Raw genomic sequence first — 19,794 nt, 5'->3', positions numbered from 1 at the left:
CACCAATGTTGCCATTCATGGTAATTATTTTTGTGTTCTTAAAGGCGACAAATTCTATATTTAAAGGTGGCAAATCCATCTGTTTCCATTACATTACCATTCAAACTGTTTAATAAAAATAACAAATAAATAAAATATAAACAAATAAAGCTCGCTTTAACATAAATTATGATTTGCGGAATTACCAATAACGATAAATCGTAGAAAATATTTTTACTTAAATAAAGCTGAGTATTTTACGGAACTCGGATTCATCTTAAAATAATTAATAAGAATCGTGTCATTTCTAGATTAGATAAACCAAACTGTAATTTATGTAAACATAAACATCTTTATGACATGGTGTAGTATTTCTGTCATTGCTATCCCCAAGTTAGTGTCCTCTAGTGTAGAATTTTTATTAATGAAGGTCGAATACGACGGATTTTTTATTTATATATAATATATAGATATATTAGAAGACAACTGTAAAACCCGATATGAATAATTTATGATTCGGGACGGGACTGAATTAGTAACACAACTTATGGTTTTGGAATAAAATAGAAACTTTATTTACATCGCTGGTCTTGAATAGTGTTAGAACCGATTGTGTTGAATCGATTTGGTGAATGTGTTTGGGCAATTAAAACACTGGATTCAAATGAGTCACTCTCTATTTATCTCGACAAACATCTCGGTCAAAGCCCCAACAGTGAATGAATGAAGATGGCGGGATCTTCATCCTGTCCGGATGGCATTAGTACGAGCATGCGCCGTAGCGCTCATTACAATTTACAGGAAACTGTTTAATATCTGCTTATGCAACCATATATACATCGTCAGAGGACGTCAGATGTAGGCACATCCACCCAATTATTTATATATCCAAAAATAGTTTATTCAAAGTTTTTTTAGTAATGCATCATGGATATTTTGACGTCGAAATATTGTAAATGTTGCCGAATTAACCTTGAGTTTTAGTTCAGTTTGGTTTTGACATACAAAAAAATTCTAATCTAAATAAAATAATTGAACAAAAATATTATGAAATATAATTCATTTTAAAGGAAATAAAAAATAGTCGAAACAGTCGATAGTCACAAAACAGTCGAATCTGTAAAAAAAACTAGTAGTTAAATAGCTAGCATAGAAAAAATAGAAATTTCAGGGCATAGGCGACCTTGGGGAAATGTTTTGTTTAGTTCAATCAACGGTAGCGCTGCGATCGCAAATTGTGATTGGCTAGATTAAAGTCCTGGTGCCGCCACTAACGTGGAACGTGATTGGTCGATAAAATGGTGTGAAGTCAACATTTTCTATGGGTTTCTATGCATTTTTAAGTTTGTTGTTTGTAGGTTTTTTGTTTAGATCAAGAAATTTTCGTTTTATGTTGTGCATATTTTTTGTTTTACATTAATTATTATGGAGTAATAATATAAAAATTGATGACAATGCGTCAGTGTAGTAAAAGATGTAGTGTATCAGGATAAAAATCTACTACGGAAATTAGACATCGTTTCCCAAATAATAATCTCGCTCCTTTCCAAAAATGGGTTGATCAAGTAAATAGTAGTAAGTTACCTGGATAAACCACAGTACAAATATATCAACGTGGTGGTGACTGTCACGGACATTTTAGTGAAAAATTTAGAATTACCCTTCCTTCATTAACAAGTATTAGGGTAAATGCATATCCATCATTGTTTTTATCGAGTATATATAAAATTATCTATCTACTACATGTCTGTTTATATATTGTTTGTTTACAGAAAACCAGAACCTACTTATGAAGATGTTAGTAGTAATAAAATTCAATTATTCTACCAAGTTGTTCGTGTGCTGTCAGTGTGATATCTCTACATAAAGAAGTCTTACAAGAAGGTAATAATTAAGATAACTCGAGAATTAGTAGTAGTAAATACTACTTTTAATTGTAAAATATACCTAAAATATTACAAATATACTTTAACTTTTTAGAACAATCAGTGTTCAATAATTTTATAGAAGAGGTATTGTATATTTAAATTTGATTGCCTTGTTAATAAAATATTTGTTACGGTGCCATCAATTCAAATTTTAATTGTTACTTTTAGGGGATTTATTAGATCAAAGAAATCTATTTTGTTTAAAATTACAAATAACAACATTTGTTTAACAAATCTTAACCAAGTTTGCTTAAAGAATTTTTTTGGATCTATTAGACGTCATGAAGGTAGGAACAGCATCCTTCTACTCATTTCTTAAAGATCACAGGCTGCTTTTTAATGGAAAACAATGATAGATTTGCTCATTATCTGTGCATCCGAGCACACGTCACTTTATCTGAGGGTACAAAATGTATAAATGGATTCATCAGGCAATTCATCCTTCAATGATATGAACAGAAATTATATAAAAGGTATGAATTTGTATCAACTGCATGATGTATTTCGTGTATATAACAGATCAATGGAAAAGTCCCCGGCCTGACATATAGATGGCGCTATTATAATTGAATCCATATGTTTCTTAGTTAGCCCTAACCCTCAAAAGATGCGTGTATAAATATGACAGCTGTTGGATCATTTGTTTGTCAATTATAACATTTTGAGTGAAACAACTTTAGTTATTGTGAGAAAAAAACGGATAATAAGGAATTTCGCGTGTTGAAAGCATATTACTTTTTGAAGGGAAAATATACAGTTTAAGCAAAAGCTTGACTTGATGCCGAGTTTCCGTACACTAGCCTGGGAAAATCAACCATCAAGGATTGGTATGCTAAGTTTAGACGTGGTGAAATGAGCACCGAAGACGGTGAACGCTGTGGATGCCCAAAGTAGGTCGTTACAGACGAAAACATTAAAAAAATTCACAAAATGATTTTGAATGACCGTAAATTGAAATTGAATGAAATAGCAGACACTCTAAATATATCAATTGAACGTATACATCATATCATTTATGAATATTTGGGTATTTTGGGTACAGAGAAAGCTCTGTGCAAAGTGGGTGCCGCGCGAGCTCACTTTTTACCAAAAACAACGACGAGTTGATCATTAGGAGCACTGTTTGAAGATGATCAAGCATAATAAACTCGATTTTTTGCTTTGATATGTGACAATGGATGAAACATGGCTCCATTATTTCACTCCGAAGTCCGATCGACAGTCATCCGAGTGGACTGCACACGATGGACCTGCTCCAAAGCGTGGGAAAACGCAACAGTGGGCAGTTAAGTTTATAATTGCTGCCAAAATAATAATTAAAAACCTACGGCTAATTTCTTACCATGAGTGACCCAAATGTCCCACTCTGAAATATTTTAATAAAACTAGATTTAATCACTGCATTTTCCTTAATGCATTTGCCACTTCTGCAAAATAATGTTTTCCTATTATTCTTTCTCTCCTGACACCTTTTAAGCAAATGCTCATATTTATTTACAATACTCCACTCTCATCACCATGTCTTAGGAATTGGCAGCATTGCATTGCATTGCTAACTAAACTGTTAATTTCCAATCTATTTAACACTTGTTCTCAATTCCATCATATTTGCCAATTTCTTCTTCAAATAACTCAATTTTGAAGTAATACGGAAGGATAAAAGCCCTCCAAGACATAAACAAGGATGCCTCGAAGGTACGCATACTGATATAGCAAAGACAGGCCCGTAACAATGAGGTCACATGGGAAAACGAATTATTAAAAGAGAAAATCATGAAAATTGGAGAGGAAAAACTAACGAGAGATTTTCTGCTCTCGCCAACAAAATGTCCTGCTTCGTTTGATTAGTTTTATCACCTGCAAAATAATGATTAAAAACCCCACGACCAATTTCTCATGTTTCAAAATCCAGCCTCCATATAACATTCTCCAGCAGGCCGATTACCAAGGCGATGATGGTGAAACGGATTAGAAGTGGGCTTTGCCCCAGGTAGACTGTCCCATCGGTGTACTAACCAATTACCCAACCAAACTAATTAAAGCCATTTTTCTTTGTGACTAATAGAGGTTTATGGCCGGTCTTAAATCAATTTTTGTGGTCACCAATTCGAGGTCATTTTGGTATACAACGTTCATCTCACGTCACCTCCAATTCACTTCATGTCCCCAATCCCCAGTTGGCTATCAACAAGGGTTTATTACACCACCACAGGTATGTTTCTTCATTCCTACAAAAATATGGTGCCTTTTTATGTTTAGTCTTTTTCTTTTATGACAATTAGCATTCTTCCAAAATGGGTACTATAAACTAATCTACTCATATAGTGTATAAATACATTCTTAACTTTAGCTTAAGTACATACTGATGTACGAGGAACAAGTTAAAAATAAGTTTCCCAACGCTGTACACTCGCCGCCTGAGATGGTAGGTGAAATCTGGCTACATCGCCTTGATTGTTGGTCCACTCTCCATTCCCACTACTGGAAGCGATCGCGGCGACGCCCAGTGCCGACCCAACAGCCATTCGCGAAAAGCCCACTATCGCCGTCACCGCCAGGTGTGAAATGCGTTCAGTGATTCGATTTTTAAACGAGAAGAATTAAACCTATTGAAATTCATAGACATTTGGAAGAAGTTCATGGCAAAGCTTGCATCACCGTCCAACATGTCATTGACGAAGGGTGTTCTCTGAAGGACGTATAAACGTCTACGAAGAGCAAAGGAGCGGGAGACCATCGGTGTCCGACGAAGTCGTGGCGAAGATTGAGCGCATTCCGCTCGAGGATCGGAGGGTAACGCATCGGGGGCTGAGTGGCCAGTTTCTGAGATTTGTGAAAAAACCATCGACAACATTTTGACCGAAAAACTTGGCTATTGCAAGGTATATGGGCATGGGTTCCGCACATGCTTTCAGAACAATCGCGTGACGTGTGCCGAAGGATTTCTGCGAGAATACCCAATAATTCTGGACTCCATTATTATGAGAGATGAAAACTAAAGATGAGAGTGTGTCACTACGTCACACCGGTAACAAAAGAATAGTCGAAACAGTGGCGCCATCGCAACCAGCGCAAGTCGCACACGACGATTCTAAAATGTTGCATAAAGTGTTGCATGCCATTATCGATGTTCCGTACCATGTTCCAAATGAAGTTATACAACGTGATATTCCTCTGGAACTAATAACGAATGTAATTCAACGTACATGTAGTTCAATGTACTCACTAATCAGCGAAGTAACAGTGAAGTACGTAGACTAAAACATCTAACACCATCCGATCTGATTATTGGACATATATAGACTTTATAATAAGACTCATTAATTAAAATAGTATTTTATATAGGAAATAACTTAAAGAAGCGATTTTCTAAATATAAACATAACAAATACTTATTGCGCTCTGTAATAAATTAATAAAAAAATTAGTAATAAAAAATTATTTTGTAGATAAATGTCAAAACATCGAACCTATCAGTTAGGTTGACTTGTTTAACAGTTGTACATTGATGCCAATAGATATCTCTGATCAAAATACATGTAAGTACCAAATAGGAAAAAAAACTGAAAATATTTCCTGCGAAAATAATTTATTTTTATGAAACAGAAAATACACAAAGGTTGTACAGTATAAGAAAGTAATTCAAATTAAAACTATTTAATATCATGTATAGGTGAAAGATAGTAATATAGAGAGGAAAGACTGTCGGAAGCGAAGCACAAAGTAATTACAGATTTAAATTTATAGGCAACTTCAGAGAAATGTTTTTCGACGTCCAATATCTAGATGACAGACGTTTTTCAGATCAATTTTATTGGTTTGTTCCAATCGCTACGCGAAGGCATTTCATTGGTCCATTGCAATTCTACTGTTTCTTGTTTCTTGATGTCAATAACGTCACAGCATTTCTTTTTAACAGATATCTTTCTAAAAATATAAATTTTAAACTTTTTCATTGTATAATACGTAAGGGGGTTTCAGGATAAAATGTTACAAATATTATGTTAAGATGATGTACGATATATTGGATTACACAAGCACTAATAGCAATAAATAATAATATCATTCTATCTAGCAACGACGTTCAGTATCTAGGAATGAATATTGATGCTAAACTTCACTGGAAGGCACATGTAAAAGTGAAAAGGAAAGAACTGGAGTTGAAATATAAGAAAATGCATTGGTTAATTGGAAGAAAATAACGAAAAGTGCACAAATTTAATAGAGACATTTATTTAAAAAATAAATGGACTTGTGGATGGATACTCCAGGTAGTCCACTAAATTTGATCACCGAATTTCGACTTTGAAGGTGTGTGATGTTATAATAAAATGTGCAAAAGATCGGTTTGATTTCAAAGACCATCTAGTAGTTCCATCACTTTTCTTTTAGGGGTACTTTTGAGACTAAATCACTTCTCTATATTTCTTTTATCCCATACTTGATAAAATACTGTTATGATCTGTTGTTTATTCAAGAAATGATTGCAAAACATTAAATGGTGTACTAAATCTTGTTTTTTTAATAGCAAACAATTTAGGAGATACGTTAAAGAAAGAACTCGCCTAACAACATCAGAGGCTGAAAGGTGTTTCTCAACACCAAAATGTTAATGTTAGAAATTCGATGGCGCAAGATTGTTTAACAGCTATTTCCATGATATCTTTTGAAAAGCAGTTTCTATCCGAAATAGACAATTTTAATGATAAAGTGGTTATCAAATTCTGTTTCCAAGAAAAGAACGTAGGATGGAATTTATAAAGAATAGGTAAGTTTTTTTTTTGTAAAAATTGCAGAACAATTTAAAATTTTTATCAGGAGCTGCCACTGCAATACATAAAAAATTTCTATTATATAAGCTAACTGGCCCTCATTTAGAGAAAACTTAGACCAAAATATCTCTCTAAACTTACCGTTACAAACTGAAATGGATATAGAAATAGCAGCAATAAATCCTACAAAAAATATACAGGAGGCAGCATATTCCGCGACTCCTAACAGTGAAACATTTCCAAGAAAAAATACACATATATCATGTACAATACAGAAAAAGATAGCAGAAAAAAGAAAGTTACGACGAAATTGGCAACAGCAAAGGACTGAAGAGAATAAAAGAAAATTTAATAGGGCCATAAAAGAGCTGAGAGATCTAATCCAAATTGAACAAAACCAAGGCATTCAAGAATACCTAGAAAACTTGACATCAACTGAGGCTACAGACTATTCGTTGTGGAAAGCAACAAAAAAGCTTAGGATATCCCAGCAGCATAACCCACCTATTAAAACAAGCGAAAATAACTGGGCGAGAAGCAATAAAGAGAAGGCCGACATTTTCTCAAAACACTTAAAAAATGTTTTTAAACCTTTCCAGTCTCAGCTACATAAAGATGACGAAAATAAAATTACTAGCTTTCTAGATTCGCCATTTCAAATGGATTTACCGCAGGAGAAATTAACGGTCAAAAAAGTTAAACGTACAATAATGAGAGAGATTAATATTAAAAAAGCTCCTGGTTATGATTTAATTACTGGCAAAATTTTAAAAGAACTATCAGAAAAGGCTATAAAACTATTAACATATATATTTAATGCTATGCTACGAATTAATTACTTCCCTAGTATCTGGAAAGTAGCTAAAATATTAATGATACTTAAACCAGGAAAAATACCAGAAGATGTACCCTCCTACCGACCTATAAGTTTATTACCAATAATCTCGAAAGTTTTCGAGAAATTATACATAAAAAAACTAAAGTATATAATAGAAAAAAGAAAAATTATTCCAGAACATCAGTTTGGCTTTCGCAATAAGCATGGGACTATAGAACAGGTGCATAGACTTGTAAACCAAATAAACGCTGACCTAAATGCCAAAAGATATTGTTCGGCTGCTTTCCTAGACATATCTCAGGCTTTTGACAAAGTATGGCATACGGGCTTGCAGGTTAAACTAAAGAAACTTCTCCCTCATCCGGACTATCAGCTACTAAAATCGTATCTCACTGACAGACATTTTATTGTAAATCAAGGCGATGAACATACCGAATTAAATCCCATATATTCAGGAGTTCCGCAAGGTAGTGTACTGGGTCCAGTACTGTATCTTCTGTATACGGCTGATCTGCCCACCACAAAAATAACTACTGTGGCAACATATGCAGACGATACAGCAATCTTAGCATCCCATGAAGATCCAGTCACAGCATCAATAAACCTACAAACCCACCTGGAGCAAATACAATTATGGTTGAAGACGTGGCGCATTAAAGCCAATGAATCAAAATCCACGCATATAACGTTTACCCTGCGTAGAAGAACATGTCCACCAGTGCATATCAATCATCGTCAACTCCCCCAAGCAGAGCATGTTAAATATCTTGGTATGCATTTAGATCGACGCCTAACCTGGAAGAAGCACATACTCTCTAAACGGAAACAACTGGGACTAAAATTACATCAAATGTATTGGCTCATTGGGCCCAAATCCAAATTATCATTAGATAACAAGGTATTGCTTTATGGGTCTATACTCAAGCCCATTTGGACATATGGAATTCTCAACTATGGGGTACCGCTAGCAAATCTAATATATCCATCATTCAACGGTTCCAAAATAAGGTGTTGCGTGCCATTGTTGATGCTCCGTACTATATTTCAAATAAAGTGATACAACGCGATATTCCTCTAGAACCTATAACGAGTGTAATCCAACGTGTTTGTGTGAAGTACTTCGAAAGAGTGTCAGTGCATCCCAATGAACTCGCTAATCAGCTAAATATGCGACGTGATAGTGAAGTGCGTAGACTAAAACGTTTAACACCACCTGATCTGATTACTGGACATATGTAGAGTTTAGAATAAGCATTAGAATAAGACTAATTAATTAAGATAATATTTTATACAGAAGATTGCTTAATGAAGTGATTTTCTACATGCCATGTATATATAATATAAACAGAAGAAATACTTATTGCCAATAGGGCAGATTGTGGACTCACGAAGAGTAATAAAAAAAAGAACATAAGGTCACCCTAGCAAGAGACTACTAAAAAGAGTTTAATGACAACAAAAGTTGGCAGAAAAGGGTAAAAGAATTATATTTGAGAATGTTTTGTAAATAATAATAACTTTTAATAATTTATTGCAGATATATTGTCCGATATGCTAGAAGCAACAAGCCAACGAGTGGTCGACAAAAACTGTAATTAAGGATTGGCTTGCAAGACATAAATTAAGTTTTTAAAATATATTGTTGAAGAATGAACTATTTTAAATTGTTACTTGGTAAGAGTATTTGTTACTTACTTGGAAGAGTAATAAAAAAATATTATATAAGCAAATACTGAAACCTATATGGACATACGCAATTGAAGTTTTCCAGAACAAAGTCCTGAGAAGTAGTGTACGTGCACTGATATAGTACAGGACTGATTACTTACACCGAGATCTCAACGACTGTTAGCCAGGAAATCAGATCATACAGACTTCATTCTGATGTCCATATCGAAATAATACAACAAAGCCAATCTGTATATCACTCTGTATATATCTAATCTTGGATAACACGAGAACATGACACAGACTCAAAAGAATCAAACCATTCAATATTGTGTTATTACGCCAGAAATAGAATTTGTTTTCAAAACAATGAAACAAAAATATACAAAGAAACAAAGAGTACTCTAATAGATCTTCTTAAATTGAAGGAATGAAATTAATTTTAATTTTTTCTTTCAATTTTATTGATCAATAAAATATAACGTCTGGTGTCAACCACAAAATATTTTCGTTACTGGTGCCTATAATAGAAATTTAAATTAACACTTTTGGAGTCTGGATTTTGGATGCTGTAAAACATTTCTCCAGAAACCTATTGAGTTTTCGACAATGAACACTGTTTGTTAGAAGGTGATCTGGACCTGGATTTGCATCAAAATCCCTCAAAAAAGAGCTGAATATGATCCGTAGAGGTCTATAGAAGGAGAGACACAACCGGAAATTATGAAGGGTAATAGTAACTCGAGAGTATTTCCGGCTCTGCGGATGTTGAAAAACTTTTTGATCTGATTCTTTGACGTTTTCCAGAACGCTCATTGCGATTTGGTCTGTGATAACTTTGATCTTTTTTCTGATTTGTCTTCTGTTCTTTATTGGACGTTAGCACGGGAGTGTCTTCGGTGATACCGAGCTTGCATTCCAAATATATTCCTTGTGAATCGCACAGCTTCTTGGTGTATCTCCCGCTCAGTGGCAGATTGCATAACTGAGACATGGTTTGTAAGATTCTTCGCTGAGTAATCGAACTTTGGGGACCCAATATTCCATCTACCTTACACCAGCTCATATATCCAATATGTTCCTTAAGGAGTGCTTCCAATCCTGATAGCTTCTTATGATCGCAATCTTTACCAAGCGATGTCTCCCTGCAAAAAAAAAAATATTTTGATATATTTACATTTTAACGTTAACCTAAATCAGTGTATCCCATTTACCGGGTTGTAACAACAGTTGAGTGATAGTGAGTTAACAGTCAAATAACAGGTCAATTAAAAAGTCTCCGGCCTACCATAGTAAAACAAATTTTTTTGGCCAAATTAGTTTTTTTATTCAACATAATTCCCTTCAAGGGTGATACACTGATTATAGCGACCCTCCAACTTTTCGATAAAATTTTTGTAGTACGATTTGTCCTTTATTTCAAAATAGGCCTCAGTTTCGGCGATTACCTATTCATTCGACGAAAATTTCTTCCCAGTGAGCATTCTTTTGAGACCTGAGAACAGGATATAGTCGCTGGGGGCCAGATCTGGAGAATACGGTGGATGAGGACGCAATTCAAAGCCCAATTCATGGATTTTTGACTTTTTGACGGTGCATTGTTTTGTGAACGTGAACGGTGAAGCAGCACTTTCTTTTTCTTCAAATGCGGCAGTTTTTCGCTGATTTCGTCCTTCTAATGATGTTTGGATAAAAGTAAAATATAATGAAGCAAAGTATAATGCAATCATATTAAAATGGTTCTTTTTAGGGTTGAAAAGTTAATTGGATCTTTTGGAAGAAATCTTAAATGAAAAAATTTGGAAAACATTTATAAATACAGAAGCACCAAATTCTAATAGTTATCAGCATAGAGCCACTGTGCAAGGCCACAAAAGAGCTGAAGGAATGATTTACTAAATTGAACTTTTGGGTTGTTGTTTGTTTAAGGTGAAATCTTTCACAGCATAGGATAAATATTATGAAGTATCTGCAAATTAAGTTGACGAGGATGATTGTCAATCAGGTTACGGCCATAGAATATGCTGCATAGTTATAGACGCGAATGCCCTGAAAATAGCTTTAAATCCATAATATGTAAGCATATTCATGCAGTGATTTTATTTGACCAAAGAAGCAAGCCTGATACAGGTCCAACTAGCCAAATTAAGAATAATTTAGGTATTAGCGATATGGTAATATGGTGTAAATAATTAAATATTATATATACTATTTTGTGTCGTTATTTATTCAAGGCTAACAGTCATGAAATAGAATAAGAAAAAATCTTAAGAGTGCAAGGTGTAATTTGGCTATGATAGCAAACATTCTTAAATATTTACATTGTGTGTCTTTCAGATAAAAAGTAGCATCTGCAATGTTACCGTTAGGCTTGATTTTAGTGAACAGAATAAGTATTACGATAATATAGAACAGGTTACTAAAAAGTTCTCCATGAATAAAACTGGAGGAATGTCCAAAAAAAGGAAAATATACGAGCAGATGCAAATTCCAAAAAATAATTTATGAATCTAAAGTGTATTATATATAAAATGAAACAATTTGTAATTACTTAGTATGTATTATTATATTGTACTTAATTGTTAAATGATGTAAATAAGTGATTAATCTGTTAGATCTTTTGGCCCAATAAAATTTTACATTTAAATGTGTTTTTATCATTTGTTTTTATTTATTTATTTATTTATTTCCATTATTCTTTACAAGTTATTGGTCTTCATCTCTTTTATGATTAATTTATGTATTTAATGTAAATGATGTATGAAATCGATATTTTACTCGGCTGTCGACAACCCTAGACGACCTTAGACAAACACGTAGAGTAATGGAAAGTGCTGCTTTGCCCAACCTCCATATGGTTACAATTGACCGCTCAAGTACTTTGATTGTTCAATTCAAATCTCCTTTACAGGCTCCTGTAAAAACGCCATTTTGCTGTGAAGACATTTGATTGGCTCTTTAATAAAGTTTGGCAGGTGACAACCCTTTTTTGCCTAAAACTGTATCATGGTGTCATCTCATGGTAATTATTCAATTTTTAATCGATCACACTTCAACAAATTTCTTTTTATTTGGCCAATAAAATTTAAGCGCTATATAAGTCTTGAATCGCTTTACACCAAAATTCCTAGTGTATTAGAATACGGTTATACTAAAAACTCCTCAAAAAGCCCTAAAGGGTATAGCAATCTGGTCCTTACTTTCATCATAAACTTATTTAAGTAACTTAAGTTTAAAAATATGATTTCGATACCATTTTTATAATACGATTTGTCCTTTGCTTCAAAATATGCCTCAGTTTCGGCGATGACCTCTTAATTAGACGAAAATTTCTTCCCAGCGAGCATTTTTTTGGGATCTGAGAACAGGAAATAGTCACTTAGGGCGAGATTTGGAGAATATCGTGGATGAGGAAACAATTCAATTCATGGATTTTTGCCATCATTTTTACTGACTTGTGACACGGTGCATTGTCTTGGTGAAGCAGCACTTTCTTTTTCTAAATGCGGACGTTTTTCGGCGATTTCGTCCTTCAAATGGTCCAGTAATGCTGTAGTCGTTGTTGATGGTCCTTCCTTTTTTAAGGTAGTAAATGACAATTATTCCATGCGCATCGCAAAATACAGACGCCATAATCTTGCCAGCCGACTGTTGCGTTTTCCCACGCTTTGGAGCGGGTTCATCCTGTGCCGTCCACTCGGATGACGGTCGGTTGGACTTCGGAGTGAAATGATGGAGCATCCATTGTTACATATGGACGCAAAAACTCGGGGTTGTTACGCTTGATCATCTTCAAACACTGCTCCCATTCAACTCGTCGTTGTTTTTGTTCTTTGCACAGAGCTTTCTCATGCTCAAATATTCGGGAATTATATGATGTACACGTTCAGTTGATATCTTTAGAGTGCCTGCTACTTCATTTAGTTTCAATTTACGGTCATTCAAAATCATTTTGTGGATTTTTTAAAACGTTTTCAACAACCTGAGCGTTTTTAACAACGTTTTTGGGCGTCCACTACGTTCACCGTCTTCGGTGCTCATCTAACCACATCTAAACTTAGCATACCAATCCTTGATGGTTGATTTTCCTGGGGCAGTGTATGGAAATTCAAAATCAAGCCTAGTTTTCGCTTCAAGTATATTTTTCCTTCAAAAAGCAATATTTTATCAACACGCGGAATTCCTTTTTATCCATTTGTTCATAATAACAAAAGTTGCTTCACTCAAAATGCTATAATTCATAAACTAATGATCCGATGGCTGTCGAATTTATACAATCATCTTTTGAGGTTTAGGACTAACTAAAAAACACATGGATTTAATTCGAGTAGCGCCATCTATGTGTCAGGCCGGGAACTTTTCAATTGACTTATTAGATTTAAAAAATAAAATAATTCTTACCTAGATATTAAGAATTGGAGGTATTTTGCGTACGCATCGGTGAAAGCTACTATAGAATGTGTTTTTAAGAAATGCAGAAATCTAGCATTACTTTTCATAATAATGGATAGTTCATAATCAAACTGACGTTTCTTTAATTCAATGTTTTTAATGAATTTATTCGCTTCTCGAGTTGCGTCCTCTTCGGTCTTGATACTGTTTAAAATGGTTATATCAGGTTTACACCCACTTGTTTTCTTCGTAAGGTAGCCCATAAGCATATGTACTTTATAGCTGCAACCACAGTTCTTGCAACTTTCATCCAGGTTCATTATATCACAATTGATCAGTTCTGGTGCTCCAATAACCTCACGTTGTACATTATGGAGATTACAGGGATGATGACATCGGGTATTATAATAGAATTCATTACGCCCTTCTATCTTAAATAAGAAAATTAATAATATGAGTTAATTTTTATCAAAAAAAATATATATATTAATAATACAGTGGGTGGACAAATTAGTGGACAAAGAAGCAGTGAAATTCCGTCGTCAATTACGGCAATTTGTAAATTCGTTTCAATACCAGATAATATTCTCTTTTTTCCAGTTAACACGTTCGCTTCGAATAACGTTCTAGCACGTAATGGTGAGTACAGAGTTGAACGAAGCGAACCTTCGGGGTCTGCGTGAATTCGGTGAAAATTTCCCCGTTCGCGGTGATCGAAATCAATTCGTGGGGCGTTCAGTTCTTCTCGGAAAGTTTCGGTCTCCAAAAATCATCTGACGGTTTTCATCGTTTGATTAGGGATCTTGTATCTTTTTGTTTATAACTATACTTTTCACAATGGCATGCCAAAATAAAATGTCTTGTGAATCATTTTTCGACGGTAACTGTAGTGTTCTTTTCACAAATGTCTATTTCACAAATTTTGTACTATGGAGAGTGTCAATAAATGTAATTCTCTTCAATGAAATATAAGAATAACAATTCATAATTTTGACACGTTTTTTGTACTTACCATTTGCGAAATAGATATCGAAGTTAAATATTATTTCAGATATCATAAGAAGATTCCAGAAAGTAAAATATAAATATTTTAATTTTTCATGTCTTTTATAACGTTTTTATATAATTATATGTATTATTATTAATCAATAATAGATATAAAACACATATTTATCACTCAAAGACATCTTTATAGTAATAATTAAATTACAAGGAAAAACAGAATTACAAGGAAAATTTGTATTATTTTGTTTATTTGTATAACATTTACTTAGTCACTTTTTTTTCAGTTTTCTGCTGAATATTTTTTATCTTAGTTTAGTCGTTGATTCATTCCCATTATGTATATAATTTTGTTATGGTATATTAAATTATATCTCCTAATCAACAATGTATTTTCCTATTCTGCCCAACAGATGGCGTGAGTTCACTCTTTTATCGAACGGACTATATACTTCTTTTGCCCCGAATGCGAAGATCTGTACCCACCATTATACATTGGCAACAAAATTCATTGGCCATTCTATCATACTTTAACGGTAACTGAACTTACTTTATAGAGTTTGCAGCATTTACTATCTGCACATATGACTGCCGGTTTCTTAAGCTTCGTTACCTCTAGTTCGATAGACGGAACGTAGAACAACTGCCTTAACTTCTGTGTGTTACGACTCTCCAGCTTCATCTCGTGCTCGTGATACTGCAACACCAAAATATTGTCCTGCACCAACTGGCAAATATCGGCCATGGGTTTCAATAGTTGATAGATGAGAGATCTAGTTTCGTTAATCACAGAATTCCTACATATCTGATATGGTTTGAGTTTCGTGATGTAGTCCATCATTCTGAAATTCAGTTTGAAGATTAATAATAAACCATACTATGTGCTTGAAAAAATAACCCGTGTACTTGAAGTTTATAACATAAATCATAGAGAAACAAAATTTAACTTTACAGGAAAATTTGGAGAAATGTTTCGCAACGTTCAACGTCTATATATCGCTACTTTTAACTTATTACTTGCTTTAATCGCTATACTAAGAGCCCCGACGGGATACGATTAACTCACTTCGTTTATCACATCATTTTCAGATGAGAGATTGAGTTATTAGTTCATTAGTATATATAAGTCGGTAGTATAAGTAAAATGAATTCCCGATCTAGAAATGCAGAATCGTTTTCTTTCGAAGTAGTATTTGGTTGTCATTAAAAAATGATTGATAATATTAAAGATCCCAAATCGATTGGATTAAGCATCAAATAAATTTATGATCATTACAACACATAAATATATATTAAAAATGTATTTTTCCATCAACAAAAAATCATGATTATCAAAAATTCAAATGTTTGAAAAAGTAAAGTAAAACAGTTTGTCTGTTAATTTTTCTGTTGTAATGGACCCTAATATTATTTTGCAGAAGATTCTTTTACTATAACCTTAACCTTGGAAGGTCATGACATACGATATATATTAAGCATGCTGGCATGCTCTAACGAAATGGAACTAATAAACACAATTACGGGAAATAAATTAAGCAACCTAATGGTGAGTACAGACATGAACGAAGCGAACAGTTCGAGGTCTGCGCGAAGATTCTGAAACCCTTGGAGCCTAATCTCAGTTTTCCACATTTTAGGAAAAAAGTTTCGACAAACAAGAGGCTTGGACAAAAATCGTGAAAGTTTATCAAAAAAGTATTACCTATTATACTAGTCCAAAGTATTACCTATTATGCCAGTCAAAAGTATCTTACTATTTATCATTTACAATTTTAATTTTTTGCACTCGAAAACTAGCGCTCCAAAATGGCGCTATATTAACTTACAATATATAGTTATTCAAAAGCAAACTACAAAAAAATACATAAAACCACATATATCACATATAAATCTATATAAGCATATATTCGGCGCATTACTTTCAAGGTCGCGGCTAGGACGGAAGGTCAGAACGTTCAAAATCAGTCGAATGAGCTAGTAGAACCAAAAATAGTAACTAAAAGTAAACGACTGAAACAGTCGATAGTAAATAGTAATAAAATCAGTCGGACCGAAAATAGCGACTGAAAACAGTCACTAGTAAAAACAGTCGAACCAAAAATAGCTACTGAAATAGTCGATAGTAAAAAAGCAGTCAATTACTGAACAGTCGATAGTCGATTTCAGTCGATTGTCCCCAACACTAATATTTACTAAGAAACCCGTTTTTGTAAAATTTACACGAGATTTTATGTGACTTTTGAGAGAACTCTTAGGATATAAACATATTACCTCCAGCATTCTTCAGTAGCTATTTTCCAATTTTTCGCGGCATATGTTGCTAGTTCCATTTCCATTTTATCGTTCTCTTTAATTGCCTTTAAAAATACTAAGGGTTCTTTGTTAAAGAAAAATGTATTGCGGTTGATTTGATTGTAGTCAGTCAACTTCTTCAGGCTTTGGAACGCTTCTATATCGTAGCTATTATCGGTGAAAATAAATATCAAATTATCACAGGCATCGATGTGTAGCAGGGTGGTGATCTGCGAGATACAGCGCTGGAAATACGAGGTGATATCTTGCCGCGGTTTGCACAAATAACAGATGGCGTGCAACTGACCTATGTTACTCATATAGGTCAGAACATCTTTACAGTTCGCGTCTTTGAGTTCGGACATGTCAATTATTTGCATTTTGCACTTGCCGTCCATTATCAGGAAGTTGTAAGTTCGAAGAATCTGAACGGTCGATCCTCCTACGTCTTCAGCGTCGCCTACTTTTATCATCTCCAAATCGCCATAATTCTCGAGGATTTTGAAGATGGTCGGTATCGGTGCATTCATTTTTCCCGGTACCGCGGCATTAAAACTTTCATATTTCAAATAACCGGAAAGAGAATTAATGAACGAGGATCTTTCGGCGCTATCGTCGCCATATAGGAGAACATTGATCTCTTTTATTTGAAGAGCCAACACATTCTCTATCAGATTTCTCAAGGGATCTTCCAGATAATCGGGTGCATCTATATCCAGAGACGATATGGCTACCGTATCAACATCTACATTAGACCTTGTAGGAGTACCACTGGCTACCGTATCAACATCTACATTAGACCTTGTAGGAGTACCACTGCCTAGAAAAAAATTACATTATCTTCTATATATTAAATGGCTTAGCGAACGTTTTGCGTCCTTTTTTGAGGAAATTGGAACGGAAATGGCACGGTTAAAGCTTATACTGAAGACGAATTTTTAGCCCTAAAATTTTTGTGCAATATTCCCTATAAATAAATAAATTCCAATAAAATGAAATGAAGCAACTAGAATTAAACGTCAAATCGGCGACACATAGTACATAAGCAGATAGTTTGGGCTCCATTTTCATTGGATCTGACCATAAAATATTGAGAATTTGGAAGGGTATCTTAGATGGGCGCATGCGAAACAGTGTTTTGGTTTGTTCATTTGGGGCTAGGTGGCTCGAGGTATAAATTTGGTAGGAAAGTTGAAATTTGACACTTTCTGCTTTCAGAAGGCTATTCCAGAAAATAACAAGGCGTAGAGTATGCGTGTTTATATTTGGAGGGAATAATTAAGAAGTTTATATAGTAATTATATACTTCCTATAGAAACAATTTGATTTATATACAAGGAATTTCGGTTTAATTTTTTTCGACAAAGCTTTTGTTGAAAGCGTCTCTTTCGAATTGGAGCATTTTTTAACGTGGCTAACAAAGCATACTTAAAAACTTATAAGCTTAGTGTTAAATGTCTTTATTTGGTTAACTGTGTTTTTATAATACTTTTTTAGTTAAAATGATTTGTTTAAATCTGAACTCATCTTAGGTGTTGCGTCCCAGGATGTTGTCCGCCCCCCCCCCCCCCCCCCCTTAAATAGAATGCACAGCTTTCCTAGGATTCTGTTTCTATATCAGAAATGGCTTTTATTAATAAATAATGAAAAACTGATGGGAATCTCTTATGAGGTTTTAAATAAGAGCCAAATGGTTTGTGGGGTACATTTACACGGGCTGACTACAAACCGAAATGTGGAAGGAGTATTGCATAACAGGGATAAGGTTTCCAGTTGTTATTTAAATTGTAAGTCTTTTATATTAATTATATGTAACAGATCTGAAAAATATAACATGCCTCTATTTTAGCTGTAGCATAGAAAAAGGAAAACATTGGAAATGTTAGTGAGTTGAACAGTTAAGTTATTAAAGTTCGACAGTATGATAGATGTAATTTGACAAAGCCAGGGACTTTTTTTACTTAGTTGGTAAATGATGTCTCGACTGTTGCACAAATGCACAAAATTTAACTTAAGAAACAGTCTGTCCAATATTTTATATCACTAAATGCATGTACTGTAGTCTGTATTTGGTCGAGTTATATTTCAGATAATATAACGAGTCAACTGAAAAGTCCCCGGCCTGACTCATGAATGGCACTACTAGAATTCATTCTAGTTCTAATTATATAGATCATTAGTTTGTGAATTATAGCATTTTGAGTGAAACAAATCTTGTTATTGTGAAAAAATGGATAAAAATAATTTCGCGTGTTGATAAAATATTGCTTTTTGAAGGGAAATATAACCATCAAGGATTGGTACGCTAAGTTTAGACTTGGTGAAATGAGCATCAAAGAGGGTGAACGCAGTAGACGCCCAAAAGGTTTTTACCGACGAAAACACTATGTCCTGTTTTCAGATCCTTTCACACCAATCCCCAATAATATGAGATTACGTGCAGATCGAGAAATTCCACACAAGTTCACAACGCTGCTTATTATACGTTCTGTGATTCCCAAGCGCCGATTTCTAACATTTATCCAACTGATATTGACAATCCAATTGATATTGACACATTAATACACTGATAACATTGTTCAAAAATTAAATATGATTCAACTAACTTGTATTCGCCGAATGGGGTTCTTCAGATGTGTTTGGTTGGAGTTGAGGTGTTGATGTCTTGTTCGGAGTACTTTCCGATGCACCCATTACAATACAATAAATACTGATCGCGTAGACTGATAAATAACTGAACGCTACGACTCCACCGTCGAAAACACAAACACACTTATGCACACATTACAACTGGACCACATTTGTTTTGCTGTGACAGCCTTATTTTATATCAGTTTATCAATGTTTAAAGCCAAAAGTCAATGTTGCCAAATTTACCGTTAGATTATTTGCCTTATGGATGTATTTTATTTTAGATAAATCA

The 19,794-nt window shown here is 34.2% G+C and overlaps 1 protein-coding gene across 1 annotated transcript; it reads right to left on the bottom strand.

The window, feature by feature from the left end:
- Positions 1–7,270: 7,270 nt before the first annotated feature.
- LOC143200252 (uncharacterized) lies at positions 7,271–19,676 on the bottom strand. The gene is made up of 6 exons (XM_076410671.1): positions 19,478–19,676; positions 16,851–17,646; positions 15,130–15,421; positions 13,587–14,008; positions 9,562–10,330; positions 7,271–8,081 (listed from the first exon to the last, which is right to left on the bottom strand). The coding sequence occupies exons 1-5, from the start codon at positions 19,563–19,565 to the stop codon at positions 9,907–9,909; spliced, it is 2,022 nt and encodes a 673-aa protein (XP_076266786.1). The 5' UTR covers positions 19,566–19,676; the 3' UTR covers positions 7,271–8,081; positions 9,562–9,906.
- Positions 19,677–19,794: the final 118 nt, after the last annotated feature.

This window comes from Rhynchophorus ferrugineus, unplaced genomic scaffold (assembly GCF_030347505.1).
Source record: "Rhynchophorus ferrugineus isolate W39M unplaced genomic scaffold, kcgeb_rfMv2 rfM7, whole genome shotgun sequence".
NCBI classification, from domain to species: domain Eukaryota; kingdom Metazoa; phylum Arthropoda; class Insecta; order Coleoptera; family Curculionidae; genus Rhynchophorus; species Rhynchophorus ferrugineus.
The sequence above is the reverse complement of the archived record's forward strand: the minus strand, read 5'-3'. Positions and strand labels throughout refer to the sequence as shown.